The 21,039-nt window shown below is 52.6% G+C and overlaps 6 protein-coding genes across 6 annotated transcripts; 4 read left to right on the forward strand and 2 right to left on the reverse strand.

Moving 5' to 3' along the window:
• Positions 1-374: 374 nt before the first annotated feature.
• Positions 375-2,813, forward strand: RHP54 (DNA repair protein rhp54; the record flags this gene model as incomplete). The annotated part of the gene is made up of 1 exon (XM_051475769.1): positions 375-2,813. One exon carries the CDS (start codon positions 375-377, stop codon positions 2,811-2,813), a length of 2,439 nt encoding a protein of 812 aa, XP_051320443.1.
• A 1,829-nt stretch (positions 2,814-4,642) lies between these two features.
• On the forward strand, positions 4,643-7,341 carry J4E85_011568 (uncharacterized protein; the record flags this gene model as incomplete). Its single annotated transcript, XM_051475770.1, has 5 exons — positions 4,643-5,613; positions 5,668-5,776; positions 5,828-6,121; positions 6,179-6,269; positions 6,398-7,341. The coding sequence occupies 5 exons, from the start codon at positions 4,643-4,645 to the stop codon at positions 7,339-7,341; spliced, it is 2,409 nt and encodes an 802-aa protein (XP_051320444.1).
• A 2,490-nt stretch (positions 7,342-9,831) lies between these two features.
• J4E85_011569 (uncharacterized protein) lies at positions 9,832-10,578 on the reverse strand (the record flags this gene model as incomplete). The annotated part of the gene is made up of 2 exons (XM_051475771.1): positions 9,832-10,451; positions 10,527-10,578. 2 exons carry the CDS (start codon positions 10,576-10,578, stop codon positions 9,832-9,834), a joined length of 672 nt encoding a protein of 223 aa, XP_051320445.1.
• A 1,823-nt stretch (positions 10,579-12,401) lies between these two features.
• J4E85_011570 (uncharacterized protein) lies at positions 12,402-13,106 on the reverse strand (the record flags this gene model as incomplete). The annotated part of the gene is made up of 1 exon (XM_051475772.1): positions 12,402-13,106. One exon carries the CDS (start codon positions 13,104-13,106, stop codon positions 12,402-12,404), a length of 705 nt encoding a protein of 234 aa, XP_051320446.1.
• A 1,665-nt stretch (positions 13,107-14,771) lies between these two features.
• J4E85_011571 (uncharacterized protein) lies at positions 14,772-15,380 on the forward strand (the record flags this gene model as incomplete). The annotated part of the gene is made up of 1 exon (XM_051475773.1): positions 14,772-15,380. The coding sequence occupies one exon, from the start codon at positions 14,772-14,774 to the stop codon at positions 15,378-15,380; it is 609 nt and encodes a 202-aa protein (XP_051320447.1).
• Positions 15,381-17,083: 1,703 nt separating this feature from the next.
• J4E85_011572 (uncharacterized protein) lies at positions 17,084-17,659 on the forward strand (the record flags this gene model as incomplete). Its single annotated transcript, XM_051475774.1, has 2 exons — positions 17,084-17,116; positions 17,171-17,659. The coding sequence occupies 2 exons, from the start codon at positions 17,084-17,086 to the stop codon at positions 17,657-17,659; spliced, it is 522 nt and encodes a 173-aa protein (XP_051320448.1).
• Positions 17,660-21,039: the final 3,380 nt, after the last annotated feature.

Raw genomic sequence — 21,039 nt, forward strand, 5'->3', positions numbered from 1 at the left:
GGTTTGCGTTGGGGGTGGGCGCTGGGGAATTTGCGGAGATGGGCTCGGAGGTGTCGGTCACAGGGTTTTCTGAGGTATGTAGAGGTATGCGATTGACGCGTTGGACGTATGAAAATAGTGGGGATGCGATCAAGCAGTGATGGAGATATGGAATCTAGGTATGATGGAGATTCTGGATGTTGGTGGGATGGCGATGCTGCCTGTCGTCCCACGTGACGACGTGATGGAGCTAACAATCTACGCGTCGCACTTCCGCCACCTGCGAGCATTGATCAGCATTCCCGCACGACACTCCCTTTCCTCCCAACTCCCACCACATCGACCCGATATAGGCTGCAAACCTCCCCAGTGCCTCCTAGAAGTGTCAATTCCTTATGCATCGACCGAAGACTCTCGCAGCAGGCGAGGCCACCCCTGCGAAGCCCGCGGCGCGTCTTTATGGTGGCACACCTCAGTCAACCGAACGACTCATTAAGCCCTTCCGCTGTCCCGGCTCAGCAACAGTATCCAGTGTCTCCACAAAGCCTGCACGGAAGAGGAGGAAGGTCGATTACTCCGGTGCTGGCGGTGAAGACGGAGAGAGCGATAAGCCATACTCGAACGAAGACCGGTTAGCCCTCGCCACGCGAGACGCAAACCGATTTCCTGTCTTCAAGCCCAAAGATAAAGACACCGCCTTCAGAACCAAGTTCATCGTTCCTTTAGTCAACAAGGATGTTGGCGCCTATAACCCGAATCGACCAGCGCCGCTGCTTGGTATGCGTACTGGAACCGTCTTTGTTGCGCGACCGCTGCACGACCCCAGCGGAGAGTTTGCGATAGTACTTTACGATCCTACCGTTGACGACAAGCCGATACCGAAGGAAGAGGCGGAACCGAAGCTGAGTCAGACGGAGAAGAAGGAGATGGAGGCGCCGCTGGTACACAAGAGTTTGGCGGAGATATTGGGGTTGAAGAAGAAGGTGGACAACGAGCGACCGCGCGTACCGGTCGTCATCGATCCAAGACTTGCAAAGGTTCTGCGACCGCATCAAGTCGAGGGCGTGAAGTTCTTGTATCGCGCGACGACGGGTATGATCGATCCCAAGGCGAATGGGTGCATCATGGCAGACGAGATGGGTCTCGGAAAGACGCTGCAGTGCATCGCGCTCATGTGGACACTACTCAAGCAGTCACCCGATGCTGGCAAGTCGACGATACAAAAGTGCGTCATCGCCTGCCCGTCGAGTTTAGTGCGAAACTGGGCGAACGAGCTTATCAAGTGGCTTGGGAAGGACGCTGTCACACCCTTCGCGATTGATGGTAAGGCATCGAAGGAGGAGCTCATCCAACAAATACGGCAATGGTCGATCGCATCCGGACGCGCAGTTGTCAGACCCGTTCTCATCGTATCGTACGAAACGCTGCGCCTTTACGCCGACGAGTTTGGACAGACACCCATCGGCTTGATGCTTTGCGACGAAGGGCATCGACTGAAGAACGGTGACAGCTTGACTTTTACCGCGCTCAATAACCTGAACGTGCAGAGGCGAGTCATCCTTTCGGGTACACCCATTCAGAACGATCTATCAGAGTACTTCGCGCTCCTCAACTTCGCCAACCCCAACTACCTCGGCACGCGCATGGAGTTCCGCAAGCATTACGAGATCCCTATTTTGAAGGGTCGCGACGCGAACGGAACGGATGCGGATATAAAGAAGGGTACTGAGCGTCTCACCGAGCTTCTCGGCTTGGTCAACAAGTTCATCATTCGGCGAACCAACGACATTCTCTCGAAGTATCTGCCAGTCAAGTATGAGCACGTCGTGTTCTGCAACCTTGCGCCATTCCAGAAGGACCTGTACAACCACTTCATCAAGTCACCCGACGTTCAGAGTCTACTCCGCGGCAAAGGCTCACAGCCGCTCAAGGTCATCGGCATGCTCAAGAAACTCTGCAACCACCCCGACCTACTCAACCTCCCAGAAGACTTGCCAGGCTGTGAAGACAAGCTACCGGATGACTTTGTGCAGAAGGACGCGCGAGGCAGAGACCGCGAGGTCAAGACATGGTACTCCGGCAAGATGGCTGTCTTGGATCGCATGCTGGCTCGCATCCGCGCCGAAACCAACGACAAGATCGTCCTCATCTCCAATTACACGCAAACCCTCGACATCTTCGCCATGCTATGCCGCTCACGCGGCTACGGCTGTTTCCGTCTCGACGGCACCATGAACGTGAGCAAGCGCCAAAAGCTCGTCGACAAGTTCAACGACCCCGAAAGCCCCGAGTTCGTCTTCCTCCTCTCCTCCAAAGCCGGTGGCTGCGGTCTCAACCTCATCGGCGCGAACCGCCTCGTCCTCTTCGACCCTGATTGGAACCCCGCTGCCGACCAACAAGCCCTTGCGCGTGTGTGGCGTGACGGGCAGAAGAAAGATTGTTTCGTGTACCGCTTCATCACCACGGGTACCATTGAAGAGAAAGTGTTCCAGCGCCAGTCGCACAAACAATCTCTATCGTCTTGCGTCGTCGACAGCGCGGAGGATGTTGAACGCCATTTCTCACTCGACTCGCTCCGCGAGTTGTTCCAGTACCGCGACAATACTACGAGTGACACACACGACACGTTCAAGTGTAAGCGCTGTAGGAAAGAAGATGGAAGACAGGTTGCGAAAGCGCCGGCTATGCTTTACGGTGACACGAGTACGTGGAATCACTTTGTCAATGATGGCGAGACGGGGCCGTTGGGCAAGATTCAGGATTTGTTGTTGAGGCAGGAGACGGGCGATGGGTTGAGGGATGTTAGTGCTGTGTTCCAGTATATTAGTCATTGAGTGGGTGGTGGATGTTGTTTGCATATTGTGTTAGTGTTTCTAGCGTTCATGAAGCGTGGTGTTAAGATGGGTGGCGCTAGGTAGTGGGTTATGATAATGAATACGATATCTTTATGTTGGCGAGAATTGGGCACTATGGTTTTTGAACTCATGTCGCTCATGTTGGTATTGAGCATGGGCACTTTTCAGGCAAGCATCGCAGTTGCCAAAGCCTTCCTGTCGCGCTATGTTCACGACGCACACTCGCCTATCTCGATATGGCCCATATTCCTAAAGCGAACGTGTCGTGTAATCGCTGTTGCCTCATTTGCGAGAAAGCGTTCCAAGTTGCGTCATGTTGTTTGAAGTAATGAATCTTGGAACATGTCGCGTAATCGCTGTTGCTCCATTCGCGAGAACGCGTTGCGTCATGCTCTTTGAAACAATGACGGAGTCACATGAGATGAAGTGATCGATGTGGTTGGTGCGGCCAACCGTGTGGGTTGATTTGCAATCCGCGGTCCTTGGCGTGGTGGTTTCTTGGTTGGGAGGGAAGTTGCGACTTGATGTTGGGGCCGGACGGCAGGTATTGGGTACGGAGCAAATCGGCGAAGAGTTTCCAAGGTTGTGATTGTGGTTCATGTTCTACCGTTCATGCCTGATTCTGCCGCTTGTCGTAGGTTTTCTATAGACGTTGGTACTTTCTTTGTTTGGGTAGCAGATGGCGATGCGCTTCAACAAAGGATGTTGAAGGTGACATGGTAAGCTTGAGAGTATATGCCATTCTGTGCCGAAGTGCTGTTCAGCATTGTGACCATGCTATCGCTTGCCAGTATGGCGTATTTCTCCGAGACCAATAGGCCGAGAATACTGCCTTGAGCAGAACCATGGTGTTCGCTCCACTCATGCCAGGCACAGTAACAAACTATGCGATTACTTTCATGCTGATACGTGCCACATTCTCACCATGCGCAAGAGTTCCAGTCCACGACTACCATCCGTACCGTTCATACGCAAACTCACCTATCACCACCACTGCATTGTTCTCTCGTCCCCACTTTTACCTTTACCGTCCCTTCTCTTCACGGCAGCTGCTTGTGACGTAGCCCCACTCTTGTGACTCTTATACACCCGCCCGGGCATGCTTCAGCCAACTCACCTCTCACCTCTCATCCATGGTTCCATCGGTACCACTGTCTCTTACCCACCAGGCTGCTGTCCACGCTAGTCTCTCTGAGACGCCATATAGCTGGCTCCCCTCCCGCCTTCCTTCTTTCCTCCTACACTCTTCTTCCTCTCAACCTCCATCAGCCCACTCTGTGAAGACCAGCACCTGGAAAGCGTCTACCCTGAGGCTACAGGAACTTTTCATCTGACTAACCAACGAAACGTAAGGCGTTGTATCCTCCAGGCTCAAGTTTTGTCTGCGTCTTGCTGCGGACAAGTTGAGGATTTCACGGACTTTTCATCTGACGAACCAACGAAACGCACGACTTTGTATCCTCCAGGCTCAAGTTTTGTATTCATCTTGTTGCGGACAAGTTGAGGATTTCACGAACTTTTCATCTGACGAACCAACGAAACATACGACGTTGTATCCGCCAGGCTCAAGTTTTTGTCTTCATCTTGTTGCGGACAAGCCTCGTTGTAGTCGGCAACCGAAGTTTCCATCCCGCTAGCTAGCTCGCGCCACCTGGTCCGAGCTCCAACATTTCGTAGTCGAGCTCCACCATCCGAGTGAACCCTCCACGCCCACAAACCTCGCGCGCACACGCATACCATACCCTCGACTCGACACCACGCTCCCGCCGAATCGCGCGACCGCCAACACACTCGAACTACCGCACATCATGGATTCCAAGCGCCGCAAGACCGGCGACCAGGATGTCAGCGCCTTGAGGTTGGCGTCGCGCCAGAAATACCTTGCCGAACGCGAAGCGCAACAACTCGCCCTACTCCGCCGCCAGGTCGCCGAGGAAGCAGAAGAGGAGGAGAGACTAGGCAACAAGCTGAGCGAGAGAGAAAGAGCCGAGTTTAAGAAGAATCGTCAGACCCTGGAGCTGGCCGAGGCGCGAAATGCCATCGACGATTCCCGACTACAAGGTGGCTTTCATTTTCAAACGGACTCGGATGACCCCCTCCTGGCGGATACCAAGAGTAAAAACGACGTACTTTATCGTCGACACAACGATACGTATGACGCAACGACTGAATTCGCCCAGTTTGAAGCAGAACAACTACGTGCAAGTCGAAGTCAAATTAAGTCGTCTGACGTAACTTCAGACGAAAGCCAGTGGGAATTCGTCTTCGATACAGCCAACGAGGTGCGCTTCACAGCGGAGGATGTAGCTCGCATGGACCCTGCCAAGCAAGCTCTTGAAGCTCAACTCGATGCCGCGGAGAAGCGAAGTTTGTCAATCCAAGAAACTCGCCAATCCCTTCCAATCTTCAAGTATCGACAGGAGATCATCGATGCTGTGGCCAACCACCAAACCCTAGTGCTGGTTGGAGAGACTGGTTCCGGAAAATCGACACAAGTGCCGCAATTTTTGGCGCAAGCGGGCTATACGAAGAATGGTGGGATGATCGCGGTAACCCAACCACGACGTGTGGCCGCCATGAGTGTTGCCAAGCGCGTAGCAGAAGAGTATGGCTGCAAGCTCGGCAACGAGGTTGGGTACGCTGTGCGATTTGAACAGAAGGTAACCCCTGACAAGACTATCCTGAAGTTTGCCACGGACGGAATTTTGCTGCGCGAGGCCTTAACAGACCCGCTCCTTAGCCAGTACAACGTGATCATGATCGACGAGGCACACGAAAGGTCTGTCGCTACTGACCTCCTGCTTTGTCTTTGTCGCGAAGTTTGTCGAGCTAGACCGGAATTCAGACTTCTCATCCTCTCCGCCACCATCAACGCCAAACAGTTCTCGGATTACTTCGATTCAGCCCCGCTCTTTTCAGTTGAGGGACGCTCTCACCCGATTGTAAGTTAATCCCGTCGAGTTATATATCTGGCATATACTAATCTAGCTCAGGATATCCGTTACACCATAGCTCCAGAAGCAAACTACCTAGCCGCAGCATGCACGACTGCTTTACAAATCCATCTCGCAAGCCCGCTAGACGGTCACATCCTCGTCTTCCTTACTGGCGAGGAAGAAATTCTAGCTGCTGTGGAAAATCTCGAGACAACTATGAAGAAACTCGGGAGCAGAGTACCGGAGCTCATTGTTCGTCCCCTGTATAGCGCGCTATCCAGTGAAGCTCAAGCGAAAGTGTTTGAGCCGACTCCGCCCAATGCTAGGCTCGTTGTTGTTTCAACCAATATTGTAAGTTTTACCCATACCTGGATTGATGAAGAATATGTGCTAACTTTGTACGCCTAGGCTGAGACATCAATCACAATCGACGGAATCAAGCATGTCATCGACTGCGGCTACGAGAAGGCCCAAACTTACGACCCCGTCAGCAACGTCAGTTCGTTGACTATCAGCCCTATTTCTCGAGCATCTGCGAACCAAAGAAGTGGGAGAGCTGGAAGAACATCACATGGTTAGTAACGCTCCTGTACAAATTATGAGACAGATGCTAATTTCGTACATCAGGATACGCATACCGTCTTTACACGAAACACGCTTTCTACAACGAGCTCCCCGAGCAAACAGAGCCTGAGCTGCTCCGTAGTAACCTCGATTCCGTTGTGCTCATATTGAAAGCTCTGGGAATCGACAACCTCCTCGAGTTCGAATTTTTGTCGCCACCGTCAAGTTCTTCTTTGATTCGATCCTTGGAATCGCTCTACGCTCTCTCGGGACTGGACTCAACTGGGAGGTTGACGAAACTTGGACGGAAGATGGCAGAATTACCGCTCGACATCAGGCTTTCGAAAGCTCTACTTGAATCGGAGAAGTACAACTGCCGCGAGGAAGTGCTCAGCATCATAAGCTTGCTCGGGGAAAGTGCATTATGGCTTCGCCCTCGAGACAAGAAGGTCGCAGCTGATGCGGCAAGAGCGAGATTTGCAAGTACCGAGGGCGGCGATTTCATGACCTACCTCAACATCTGGATCCAGTACGAGGAAAGTGGCTTCGATAGTCGTTGGGCTACTGAGAATTTCCTCCAGTGGCGATGTCTCAGTCGGGCTAGGAACGTTCGCGATCAGCTCCAGAATCTTTGCGACCGCGTTGAAGTACCGTATTCGAGTTGTGGCAGCACAGATCATGTCGCCATCCGGAAGTGCATAACTTCGGCCTACTTCGGCAACGCTGCGAGGCTTGGGCGCGATGGGCTGAGTTACCGCACAGTATCGAACAACGGGATGACCGTATTCATCCACCCCTCCTCGAGCTTGATCGAAAACCGGCCAAAATGGATTGTCTTCTACGAGATCGTAGAGTCGTCTAAGACTTACGTACGATCCGTCCTACCCATCCAGCCAGAATGGCTGGTCGAGGTGGCACCTCACATGCACACTGAGAGCTCGATAGCCAAGCTCGGCGATAACAAGAAGATGCCCAAGGCGACGGCGAAGATGCTCAAGGAAAGATAGAAGGGAGGCTATGGGGATCAGATGAGCGTTAAGACGAGCATGACTTGGGGCGCGGCCCAAGTCTTTGACATAGCAACTCAGAAGCATGCTGGGTAGAAGAGGTCGATTTACCATGTTTCACTTCCAACGGTGCGCTTTACAAACCAGGTCATTTTTCGACATGCGTGGTTTGTGGTACATAGCAACGTTTGCTATCCCGGAATGCCTTGCGCACAAGGCTGCGATGTTCATACGATACTGATCTTGCGAGATCGAGGAAATGGCGTTATGGGAGGAAGAAGGATGGTTTACTGTATTCGATATGATACCCCATTTCCTAATTGTTTGCTATGGCACCTTCGGCTTTTAGCGTAGCATAATGCATGGAAGACTTCAAGTGCACCAATATCTACTTGTTGGTACCGTGAAATGCTATGGAATCTTGTGTGGTTGTAGTAAAGAATGAGTCTTGGGGCGGTTAATAGAGGTGGAAACCGGCCAGGAGTACAAAGCATGCGTTCCAAGGTTGTTTATGCTGCACTTCCATGATAAACAACAAACTTATGTACATAGCGAAAGCAAGTAGCTGCGGATACAATAAAAGTTTACGACAGGTTAAGGTATGTTTGAACCTTGGTATGAGAATGCATCTAGCAATTTCGTTCCATTCGAAGATATCAAGTCCACTCGACACCGCATGGCTGACCTTTGACATCTAGATACTCCACTACGGCTAACGTTGTATGCTTCAAACGGGTACATAGAAGTGAGTATTCATGCTTTCACCTTCACGGTAGTCTCATCGCACACCGCAGATTTGGTCGGAATGCAGCTAGAGACTTCGTTACGACTCACATCGTATGCTTCAAACGGGTATATCGAAGTACATATTCATGCTTCAAACTTCGCGGCAGTCTCATCGCACTCTGTAGATTTGGTCGGAATGTACCTACAAACGTCGACATGACCCATATCGTATGCTCCAGACCCATGCATTAGAACGTATACTTCCGTGTCTGTGCTAATGTAGTAGGCAAAGCCGACATATGCCAAGCCAAGAAGGTCCATAATACGTCGTCCGATTAGCGAGATAGCAGTCAGAAACCGGATCATGACCTACATCATGTGCTTCAAACCTACACATCAGGATGTATTCTCCCGTGTATACTTCGATGTAGTAGCCCAGGCCGAAATGTTCTAAGCCAGGAAAGCCCATAATACACTGTCAGATCAGCAAGATAGCAGTCGGAAACGGAATGATAACCTACACCGTGTTCTCCAAAGCAACACATAGAAGTACAGATCTACTTCGTAGTCTTAGAGTAGTCGCCTGGGTCTATCACCGCAGCGCGCACCATCAGGGAGCTGGTAGGGGTAAGATGGCAATGTCGTTCGCTGAGAGGCTGTTAGAGGCCTCTTGACTGCTTTCACAGCGTCTTTGCGGTGTTGTACGCCATGGATCGGCTGTGTGAGCGATGCGAGTAGGTGAGTGTTTCACGCTTTTTTAGCAAATCAAAATATCCCTTTGGTGCGGGAGAGCGGTATGTATTGGGCTCACCTTTTACAGCTACTCCTGACAACCCTCCTGTTGACGCTGGTGGTGACGCTGGCTGTTGTTGCTGCTGTCGTCGTTGAGATGAAAGCGACGACCTCTTGACAGACTCAGAATTTGACATCAATCACACTCTGTTAGCCTAACAACCCCTGATCGGCTGTCATATCGCTGGCAGCTTTTCGCAAGTGTTCAAAGATATGCGCTTTGTGGTTGTATGCGACATGGAAGTATGAGACGAGGTGTGGCGTTTCTTACGCTCTTACACGAGCACCTTGGGGCCTGCGCAACTCTCAATCTCGTTTCCAGGAATCGCGACGCCGCATCCAGTATGCGGCTTGAGTTGATTCCAGCTTTTTGATGCTTTTTGCGATGCGAGTACCGAAGAGACAGACTTGTCTAGAAGGATATTGGCCTATTGTTTGTTGAGCATTCGTCTGTCTGTGACTCGAGTTGGTGAAAACGAGAAAGTTGGAACCGGCTTCAGCAAGTCTTCGAGCATGGTTGCGACCTACATTGGCGTACGACCTGCTACATAAACGCTACCCTAGCACTTGTAGTCGCCTCGCCGATCGGAAGAGATGCCGAAGAATACCTGGGTTGAGGCTGTAGTCGGCAGATGCAAAAGGCGGTTGTCGCGTGTACTCAATGCTCGTACCACCGAACCGGAGCTGAATTGGGCGGCTGACCTCGCAAGTCAGATAGTGTAGGAAGGGTTGATTGGTGCACGATACGGTGCGCTGTCACCCACGAAAGATACATGCGCTGGTGATGACACTGCCAGGCCTCATGTCGGAGATGCATGTTTCCAGCATGCTGTATAGACTGCGAGAACCGCTCACAACAATACCCACTGGCACATTCGACGTGGATCTATTCGGCAAACCTGTTTATCCTACCTTTGAATAAACTCGTAGCTTCTCTATTAGTCGCCTTGCTTATACCTAGATCTACTATCTTTAGATGGTTTCTAGCATACGAAGTATGTCGAGAAGCTCGTTCACCAGTATGCAACCTACACCAGCATATATCCCATACTCCAGAACTATCCCGGGGCTCTTCACGAGCTTCTCTTGCTTATATGCCTTCGCAGGATCAACTTGGGCGAACATGCAACCGCCAAGTACCGTGCCATCACGCGCGGTGTTTGTGTCCCATATGCCAGCAGTCCAAGGCACAAGGTCGGGTCGCATCTGCCGCAAGAAGATATACGTGTCCTTGATAACCTTTTGTCGGAAAGGCATGTTGTTGTACAGCTTCGAAGTGCAGAAGACTTTGATGTGGTCATCAGCCCTCGGCTCCGGTTCGGTGTAGTCTTCGTTATGGGCATCTGATGCGAGCAGGATAGGCGCATTGACGGTCCCGATTCGTGCGCGCTCTCGCAGTGGCGCGGACGACGCGGGTGGAGACGAGGGTTGGATAGGCTCCGTGCCCGCACCGTTTCGGTCTTCGATATCAGCATGCACTGGAAGAATCTTCTGGTTGACTTCTAGTGCTAGGGGAGGCAGCGTCTCAGGCAATGTAATGCCGGCCCATATTGTGTGGAACGCTCGCAGTCTTTCCTCGGTGGCGTGTAGGCCTCTGAATTTTGTTCCACTAGGACAGGGCTATGTACGTTAGATAGGCTTTACTGTCATATTGCTGTCGTTCTTACACGCTGCCGTGTAGTAGTATGGAACGTCCGAGTTGGTGATTCGTGACGGCATTATAAATGATGTGTAGCTGGGTGATCTAGTGTTGTCTCCGTGATATTCGGCGTGCAATTGAGGTTTAACGGGAGTGCTTCGCGGATTGAGAGTAGATTGTAATTTTAAGCGGGATGTAAATCTCAAAGTGTGTGTGGGCTAACACCGTGCCAGCGTCTATTTTACGAAGGAATATCGTGTCAAACACTCGAAGCCTGTCCTCGGTGGCGTGCAAGCCTCGGTATTTCGTTCCTTCCAAGGTTGGGGACGCTTGCACCTGTGAATATGGAAGCGCACGTGGCGAAAGCAAACACCAGCGAGGCGGCTACATGGGCATCGGCGTCGGTCTTCGAGAATGCGATACGCATAGAAGCTGACTCCATGCACAGTGGAGGAATGAGTGGAGGTTCCAGTGGGTTGATGTAATAGTTTGAGGTTCTATTGATTTAGTGCACGATTGTATCCAAGGCTGTGGATGCGGTACCTTCGTATCGTACCCTCGCGATGAAGGGAGGCAGCTGCGATGAAAAGCGTTCCTCCCCAGAACCCTGATCTCAGTTTCAGCTCTTGAAAACTCAGGATGTAGACGCGTATAGAGAGAATTTTCAGAATATTGATGATGATGTTGTTGTGCTTTCTGACCCAGCTTGAGGTTACCTCCCGATAGATCCTTCCTCTGCCAAACTACGCATCTCTGGCCGACACAGTAAGTCCAAATAAGACCGGATGAACCTTTGTAGCACGCAACGGCGTCTCCTTGGATCATGGTTGGGTAACCGGAAGATGACAAGCTGACCCCGGCTGTAAGATGGTGGTATAGTAGAAGCGCCAGGCGAAAACGCGCACGTATGCGGCATCAGTCTGCCTAAACGAGATCGCAATATCACGGCTCCCGGCACGACGCTTTCGTGAAGAAAGCCCACCCCAGAGTCTCGCCATCAATCCTACGTTCTAGAACAGCGCGGCACACGTCGCGCAAGCCACGCGTCAACCCTCTCCCCAAGCAAAAAAGCAATATATCCGCTCGCCTACCCAAGTCCTGCAAACAACATCAGGAATGGATATACGCGCCGTGACTAAAACAAAGGATCGCAAGAGCCGAGATGCCGTCAATTTATTGTTGGGTTGGAGACAAGGTGACGCGTTCGGTATTTTGGCGTTCTTGGGGAATGCACGGGCGGATGAATGGGTGGGGGGCCACATGCCAGGCACGAGTTGCGGCAGGGTAAGGCGGCCTGTGTAATTTCCCGGTGCAGGGTCTCAGGGGCGACCCGACTTGAACGGTGGTTCGTGTGCGAGGATCAGGGTAAAGAATGAAAGATTGTCAAGACGTCAGTACATGGGATGTTTTTGGAGGCGGTGATGGTATCGGCTGTCGCAAGATGGTTTGCATAGGAACACAGATGTAAAGTTACGATCAAATGCATTGATGGTAAAATATGTACAGAAGGGTATCAGGTAGACAGTCAAGTCGTAAAGTAAAGGTGGAAATCATGTCATTAGGATAGCCAACTCTTCTCAGAACAGGCAAAGAGTCTAGGAACAAAAAAGACCACCGGGGACCACACGACTCCCTCCATAGGGCCAGTAAGCATTCCAACCAAGGCGTATTACAATACCAAGTATATCGATCCATCGAAATGCCGCTGCGACTTGATTGCGCAAGGAAGCAAAGGGCTCGTACCACCAACACCGCGCTCCCAATCCTAGACTGAATCGTGATGCAGAGTCGAAGTCGTAACCCGTGAAGCCATGTTTTATTTCCTCCTCTTTCCACAACTCGAGAAGAGACTAGCAAGGACGTGGAGGACCGCGTCCCGACGAATCACTCAAGAGCGAACTGCTTACAAGAAAGCAGCGAGGGCACCAGCGATGGCGAAGAAGCCAACGGAGACCTTGCCGGCGGCACCGGTGAACTCAGCGGGCTTGGAGGCGCTGGGCATAGCACCAGTGCCAGTAGGAGCAGCAGTTCCGGCAGGGACGTGGGGAACGGTGCCGTTGGAGGAGGGGTAGATGGGAGAAACCGGGGTGTAGGCAGGCGCAGTGTGCTCAGCAGCCGGGACGGAAGCAGAGGTGACAGTGGGCATGGGGACAGCCGGGATCTCGGGGGTAGGGGTGTGGACGTAGGTAGCAGTGTACTCAGGGATGCTGAGGGTGGTGCTGGAGGAGATGGTGTAGGTGGAGACACCGTAGGTGATGGTGGTGGGCTCAGGGCAGACGTAGCTGGTGGCGTGGACAACCTCGGTGGTGGTGTAGGCGGGCTTGGAGGCAGAGTAGACGGGAGCCATGGAGCTGGCCTCGTAGGCGGGCTTGGAAGCCTCCATGGAAGCGGAGGGGGTCTCAGCGGGGTAAGACGGGTACTCAGCAGCGGAGGAGGTAGCGGCCTCGTAGGCGGGCATGGAGCTGGAGGCCTCGGGGGTCTCAGCAGGGTAGGCGGGGTACTCAGCAGCGGCGGAGGAAGAGGCCGGGGCAGCAGGGTAAGCCTCGTAAGCCTGGGGAGCGGCAAGGGCAACGGCGGCGAAGCCAGCAATGACGGCGAAGGAACGCATCTTGATGTTTGGTTTGGGGGGGTGGGTATTAAAATACGGAAGGTATTAAGTTGTAAGGCGTTGGAGGTCGTTGAAAACGAGTGTGATCGGTGATAACCGTGTATTAGTGAGTGTAGTGAGTGTGTGGTGAGGAATCAACTGAGGAGCAGCTGGCGAAGCCATTATATAGAACTATACACGAGCTGGCCTTACCAAGAGCGCCAGCGTCCATGAACAGGGGGCATTGGCGTAGTTGCATTCGGTTGGCAGTATCGCGAGTGCTCTGGCGTGCCGGTGGCGCCGTTTGGTGGACTGTGCCTGGCATAGTACGAAATAGGGGAACCTGTGGAAAGCTTCGACATGGGCCGTTGTGAGCTGTTTATTGATGGAAGTCGAGCGGGCCAATCAAGAGGTGGATTGCGTGCAGATACGAAATGAGGTTGACAATTTCCCCTGCCAAGGGGCCTTGCCGCCCCAACACATCGCCCGTCGTTCTAGCTGCTTTTGCCGCAAGCGTTCGATTTGTGCACGCGGAACATGTTCAATCGCCCGGTAGGTACCTATCTCCGGTTCGTGATCCGCACCTGCATGTCAGCTCTGAGCAGAGAAGAAGCCGCGCGACTGTATCGAGATGTAAGACACACTGGCAGCTGGCATTGGCGCCGAGCCGCTGACTGTGACAAAGAACACCTGAACAGAGCGACGATTAGGGGCTCCTTGCCAGAGGCACTGGAATTCCGATCAGAGTGGAGATGGGTAATCGTGACAACATCTGGAGCAATCCCCGCGTCTGCGCAAAAATAGCTTCGCTGATAGGAGAAGGGCCAGATTGGACCGGTCTGATGCTGGCGAGGTCGTTGGTTCACGATGGACTGGGGACGTGCGGGTTCCTGCATTGCCCTTGCATCTAGACCTCGACTAGATCCAGCGAAGGGCCGACAGCCCGTCCAGTGTTGCGAACTATTGTAGCCATCGAGATGTAGCGGAAAGCTGTTGCCGGAGCTGCCGTGATCTCGAAGGTTGGCCAGCTTTCAGCTCTGTCTCAGCTCTTGTCATACGGGGGCTCTTCTCGCGAGAGTCATCCACCCACAGTATTCCTTGTAACATCAGAAGCGCAATCTCGCATCTGGCATTCCTCAGGAGAGGCGCATGAGCTTAGTGAGCGCCACAATGGTAGTCGCATGTCACGCATTAAGCGCGGCACCTACTTGGGCGCAGGTGTTTCGTCGGAGAACGAATGACGCGCTGCTCAACACGAAGAATCCCGATCCTTCCGCGTTATCATATCCCACAAATAGTGATCATTTCCGCGCAGAGCTAGAGAGCGTCGCGTCGATAAAGGGCGAGGCGTTGTGTGGTGTTAGTGAGTGCTACGGTGAGCGAGAGTGGGTGTTCCTGTCGCTTCTAGCCCGTCCCGCCGAAGTGTTGCCGGTCAGGCAAGAGCCCCTCGATAGCTCAACATTGCCTTTGACATTACCACACAGCAACTTCACCTCACCACCTCGCCGCACAATCCCGTACTGTGCATTACCGGAAGGCACAATAGACGGAAATTTCACATCTTTGTCGCGAGCGTCTCGCACTTTTCCGAGCGGGACTAAGCTTATCGTCTCGATCCACGCGAAGGAACGACTGCCTGACTGGATCAGATGAAAGCTGTGCGACTCTATCAAATCCGATAGCGAGATGCCAAAATCATCTGGCGCTGTGCCGAAGGGGTGGGATGGGCAAACCATCTACCTTCACGCACCCTCGTACTCCAAGAAGCTTTGTAGAGACAAAGTTAGCGCACTTATATTGCAGAAGTCCGATCTACCACCCGATACACAGGTTTACAAGCCGAATGGGCCGTATTCGAACGTCAAAATCACACCCGTCACAGACTCTGCGCATCCTGCACACGGACAGCACGCGCTTTATGCTAACCAGCATCTGCCACCAGACTCGTTCATTCTGCCGTACTTGGGCTACGTGCACGATCAGACTGACATTGATGAAGCATCCGACTACGATCTCTCACTCGACCGCGAACTAGGCATCGGTGTTGATGCATCCAAGATGGGCAACGAAGCACGCTTCATCAACGACTACCGAGGCGTCGCTGCCGCACCGAGCGCCGAGTTTCGCGATATATTTGTAGACATTGGGAACGGAAAGGTGGAGAAGAGAGTCGGAGTCTTCGTGCTCAGCGCTGGCAAGAGCGGAAAGAGAGCGAAGGGCATCGGACGTGGACAAGAGATCCTCGTCAGCTACGGCAAAGGCTTCTGGTCAGATCGACACTCTACTGAAGAGTGACACGCCTGTACCACACCGCTCTCATGTCTCGCAACATGTCGCATCACTTTCATGTACATCCGCTGAATGCCGGCACACGTTTGCTTTTCGGTCAATCCCTTCTACAGCGGCCGGGCGTCGATTGACGACGCCGTATGATCTGCGCGGTCAGGCCCTCGATCTTCTAAGACCAACCCCGACCAGGCAGTGAGGTATTTGTGCAGTACGCGTATCATGCGGAGTATGTCGCTCCGACATGACGCTTACTCGAGGACATGCGAATACCTGAATGTTGGGTGTAATCGCGGCGCGCCAGGGCGACGATAAGCCAAGGTCTTGTTCCCGCTGTCTATGATTAGGCGGTACCGTCAACAATGTACACGAATCCCACGAGCATTCTGTCACCAACGTGGCACTCCAGCGTGACACTTCCCTGCCGCGTGAAGGATCAAGGGTCTGTTCTGGAAGCCTTGTCGTGGAACCTTTACGGGGCCCTGATACGCTAGAAACGACGATCGAATTTCCAACAGCCCTGTTATGCCCATGGTTGGGGTTTGAGGCTTGCACAGGGACGTCACACCCAAGCCGAAACCCGGATACACGTGGGACTGAGCCACTAATGTGGCGTCGAAACCTGATTTTTTCTGCTAAGCCTGACTTTTGGCCTCTAGACACGTTGATGGACAGTCGGAAGCAGTCAAATGCAGCGCCTAATCATCGTTCAGGATGTCTCCAAAAAAGCCACATCTTTGGTAGTGCTGCACTGTGAAGCCGCCCGAGCAGCAAAGTTGCCCAATGTCAACACCATGCAAAAGTGACGTCGCAGGATGTCTCCGCGCCGCCTCGGCCTGCGCCGAATTGACTCAGACATAATTTTGGATCAAGCGAAACGTCATACTGTGTCACCATGGCATTTCTAGCAGCATCATGGCATTGTGATGGAGGGCAGAGAATTCGCATTACCCACAAGTTACCCACAAGTGAAGGGTAAGAGTCTGCAGGCAAAATTACTCACGATAATGCAGGTACCATGTGCCATCGACTGCTTCAAGACCTTTCATGTGCGATCCTGTTACTGGATCACGATCCTGCGCCATGGCCCTACATTCAGGTTCTCACAAGTGACGTTATGTCGCTTAGTTTACCTTTCGGGGAAGCAGGAGGATCAGCAAGGGGGCTGACTCCGCCAATCACAGCTAGACTACCCCCCAACCCCTGGCTATCCCAACAGGGTTCTGCGAAACGGGCCCCGTTACTCAAAGGCGTCTCGACACAGTGACCGCGGAAGGACGGATTCAGCCGCGCTGTGTTTCGGTGCAGGTGTGTTAATCGCACGTCATGGCCTATTCCGGGAATGTGAATGCGCGGCCCCATCACAAAGTGTTTAAGTTGCGAGCAAACCCCCAGACTCAGGAGACCGTATTTGCGAATCCGTCAAACTCTGGAATATTCTGTCAACATCACCGGCCTCGATACTTAACCATCAGCCATCACCGAGTCGTCGCGGCAGCATCACCTTATCACCATCACTCCACTCTGGTCCACCACCAAGAACTTTTTCGTACCCACACTTCTGGGGCTCCGCCGATCTCCTAGCACCAACGCTCTTGGCATTGTCAACTGGTATTTCTATCAGTAACCCGACAACCCCACATCAGCTGGAATCAAATCTCCCTCCACGTTAAACGCTACGAGCACCAAGCAACACCATATCAGACTACACCATGGCTCCCATGTCGCGACCCACTTTATGTAGAGTAAGTTCCTCCGAAGTGCTTCCTTCCTTTACACATACTAACATGGTTATCTAGAACGAGTCGATGCAGAAGTACATGCTCCTCTCCGCCCAGAAGGAAGCTCTCCAACGCCGCATGGCCATGGAGATTCCGTTCAACGCCCCAATGGCAGCATCCTCGCCAGAGTTTCAGTCTCTCTCCTCTTCGCCTGAATCCTCGCCCAAGTACTCCACGCCCTTCCCCGCAGCCAGTGACCCCGTCGCCGTCAGCTCCAGGACCAGCTCAACCCCGCGCAACAGTGTCGACGACATGCACACGGAAGAATCCCACAAGCTCGCCGTGATCAACCAACAAATCGTCGCTACCCTCACCGAGCTCATGAACACAGAATGCATCCGCAACGACGAGAAGCAGCGCGCCTGGGTCCAAGGCCGCCTCATGGAAGCCGAGCACCAAATACGACGCGAGCGCCGCCGTCACTCCTCCAACGCTGGCGGCGACTTTGCCGACGCCATCGCACAGCATCTCGAGCTCGGTCTCAACACTTCCAAGACGTGGGCTTAGGCCCATGCTTTGACGCACGTCCGCACCATGTAAGGTTTCTCATGGTGCAATGACGTGAGGGTTACGAGGATCACGATCGCGATTTTGCTCTCTTGTGTTTTCCGAGCGGCGTTTGCTTTTTTGGACAGGCAATTGGCGCAACGGTTCTGAAATGAAGTGCTCAAATCAGAAAAACAGATACCCCCCCTTTGATGCAATACATGCGTCAAGTCGATGGAACTGCTAGGTTCCCGACAAGATCTCTGTATAGTTAGTTTTATGAAATCATGATCACTTTATCACGCATCATCACTGTTATTTGCTGTTGTTCATCCCGTCCCGTGTCGCGTGCTTTTCACGACGTCATATCTGCCGTTCACGCAATGCTTCTTGTGCACTTTGTTTTATCATCCCGAAATAAACCTTCGTAAGCGTACCGGGGCGTTTGGCCGGTAGAGCCCTTCCCGTCCAATTGGAACATTTGGCGGCGTACTGGCGCGCAGTCCCTGCATCCCCATGGTTCTTTCGTGCAGCGTGCTTTTTCGTGGGTTCTCTCTCCGCACCGCAACGCTGACGCGCGATCGCTCTGTTTAATAATCTTGATGACTTCAAACCACGTCTTTCTAACGTTGTAAAGCGGGGTATCCTTTGCTTCCGCTTCGCGATCCTTCGGATGATGTCTAGATAACGATACCGATAACGTTCGCGACAACGTGGATGCCACACCTCAACCACGTTCCCACGTTGCTCCTTCCACCAAACAACGTGCTCATGACGTCACCCACCGCTTTCCCCCACAAACGCAATAAGCAACACCGCACGCGACGCATCCACCAAAACGCATGTCGTCGCTCTATAAACACCCAAACGGTGGTTCAAGGCCGTTCATACTTCCCAACAGAATCGGGCGTCGAATGGATGGCGGTTCGATCTCGCTTTAGATAGCGTGCAGGTGTGTTATCGGTCCGTATGCATGCGGTATGGGATCGGCGGTGCTGCTGCAGGCTTGCGAATGCTTTACTTGGGTGGTTTACCCCTCATTTTTGGGAGGGTGCTGTTGAAGGTGAGGTCTAGATGCGGGGCTGTTGTGCTTAGTTGGCTGGTTTGGGGAGGCTGGGGGTCTAGGCGTGATTTGGTGGTGTGGTGGTGTGATGTGGTGTGCTGTGGGATGAGGTTGGCGGAACGTTCTGGAGCTGGAGGCATACTTGAGGCAGTTTGGTGGGTTACGCGAGTAAAAATGGAGCTGAAGTGGTGAGCTGGTCTGCTATGTGAGTTTTGCCTCCCCTTCAGATAATGACTGCTCAATCTGCGATGTGCGAGGTGTATGACTAGAATGCTCCCAGACAGTAGGGGCATGCGTTCACTGGTGTTGGAGCTGCGCATCGATGAACGGCTCTCTCATATAGCAGTATATCCCGTTGCTTATTAGCGAAATCAGATTCTGCTGCAGTGCGGCATCGTGCGTTCGCATGGACGATAGGCCGAAGGTACCTGCCTGCTGAGATGCGCCTCCCTTGGCGTAGGCAGCAACGATCGCGGGGCATGTAGCACACCACTCCCTTTGCAGCCTTCCCGGTCACAAACCAACTTTGCTCTACGGATACCACCATGAACTGAACCACAGCAACACATTTAGTTCTATCCTGCAAAGTACCGATCATCGTGGGTATGGAGGAGAACGTCGAAGTTGCGCCATCGAATTCTCGAGGGTCACCGGATGCAGACGCGTTGTATTGCGAAGAGTGCTTACGTGTGGATCGATCCTTCAACGACATTCCGAACACAGCGTCAATAGACCATCGTCAAGACTCCCTGGTCCTCCCCTTAAAGGCTAATACAGCCGACATCAAGTCTGACACGACCTGCCCATCATGCAGAGACTTCCTCAATATACTCGACGAAGTGAACCCCAATGCGCGGTACTTTGAGCTTAATATTTTTGGGGCCTTCTCTGGGACTGGCCCAGCATGCGTAAACATGTTAACGACCGACCCATATTACGAGAGTTACCTGCTACGGCGCTCGAATTATCCTACGCGGCTTCGAAACGATTCAATCACTCATACAGAGAGGGGGGAAAATCTCCCCACGACACTCATCAAATCATGGCTGCATACATGCGAGCATGAGCACGAAGGCTGTCGGCCTAATCCCGCCAACGAATTGTACATGCCGCTCTACCTCATCGATGTGGTCGAGGAATGTATCACTCTCAAATCTGTCTCAAATGTGCGCTACATAGCTCTAAGTTATGTTTGGGGTAACGTCAAGTCCACCAACTTAACCTCTGAAAACATGGAGGAGCTTCGAAAACCTCGAAGCCTGTCATGCGGATCTCATGTCGTTACTGTTCCGCAGACTATTAGAGATGCTATGCGTCTGACTGTAGACTTGGACATTCGCTACCTATGGGTGGACTGTCTCTGCCTCATTCAGAACGATCCTAATATCTCTTTCTATCTGAACCGAATGCATTTGATCTATGCCAACGCATTTCTGACTATCTTGGTGGCAAACAAGGATAACGCAAACGGCGGCATCACCGGATACGATACCCGTTCGACTGGCCGTATTCTACCTGGTAAAGTCATAAACTTTCCAAACTACGTACTCGACATAGGTGCAAGGACCCTAGGTGCCCTACCATGAGGTAAGTGTTCTGGAGCATGCTGCCTTTTAATGTAGACGGGAAGTCGCACTACGACTCTACTTAGAAAGCACCGACAAGCCATGTAGCAGCCGCGCAGGAGTGACTGCCAGCCCGGGAGATGCAATGTAGCAATGTCTGCCTGTGGTGTTCTGACTTCTCTTCTTCAGCTCCAACGAGTGGAATCAAGGTATGTCTACGCTTTCTCTTTCAACCCTTTTACCCTATGCAGCAACATACGCAGCATTATTATGTTAATTCTGCTTCCAAATGCTAATTCTTAAATTCTGTCGTAGCGAATTCCAACAAACAATGGTCGATTGGTCTGGAACCGCACCCAGCCTTTTGGCTGACGCCCTTTGGGCCATACTTGGCCTCGTGGCCAACTGGGCCTTCTTTTGGCAGGGCTGGCACTGGCCCTGGACCCCCCGGCGCCAAGAGGATTGGCGATACGAGTTGGGGGAGATGGAGCGCCGGATCGGCGACCGTATAGATGAGGCGGTGCTGCGGCGCATGACGCAGACGGAGGAGTCTCTGGGGTGGGAGAGGGAGACCCGGCTGCAAGAGGAGGCTGCCCACCTCGACGAGGTCGCTCGTATCCGGCGCCAGCCACGCCTTTGGGCTAGATGATTTCCTTTGTTTTTCTTTTGTCTTTCCTTTGTTTTTCCTTTTCTCTAACATCTTTTCCCTTTCATCATATTTACACGTTTTCCTTTGTTTTTCCTTTGTCCTTTCTTTCTAGCATGTTTTCCTC

The sequence above is a fragment of the Alternaria conjuncta genome, assembly GCF_024043145.1.
Source record: "Alternaria conjuncta strain BMP 0040 chromosome Unknown scaffold_37, whole genome shotgun sequence".
Taxonomy (NCBI): domain Eukaryota; kingdom Fungi; phylum Ascomycota; class Dothideomycetes; order Pleosporales; family Pleosporaceae; genus Alternaria; species Alternaria conjuncta.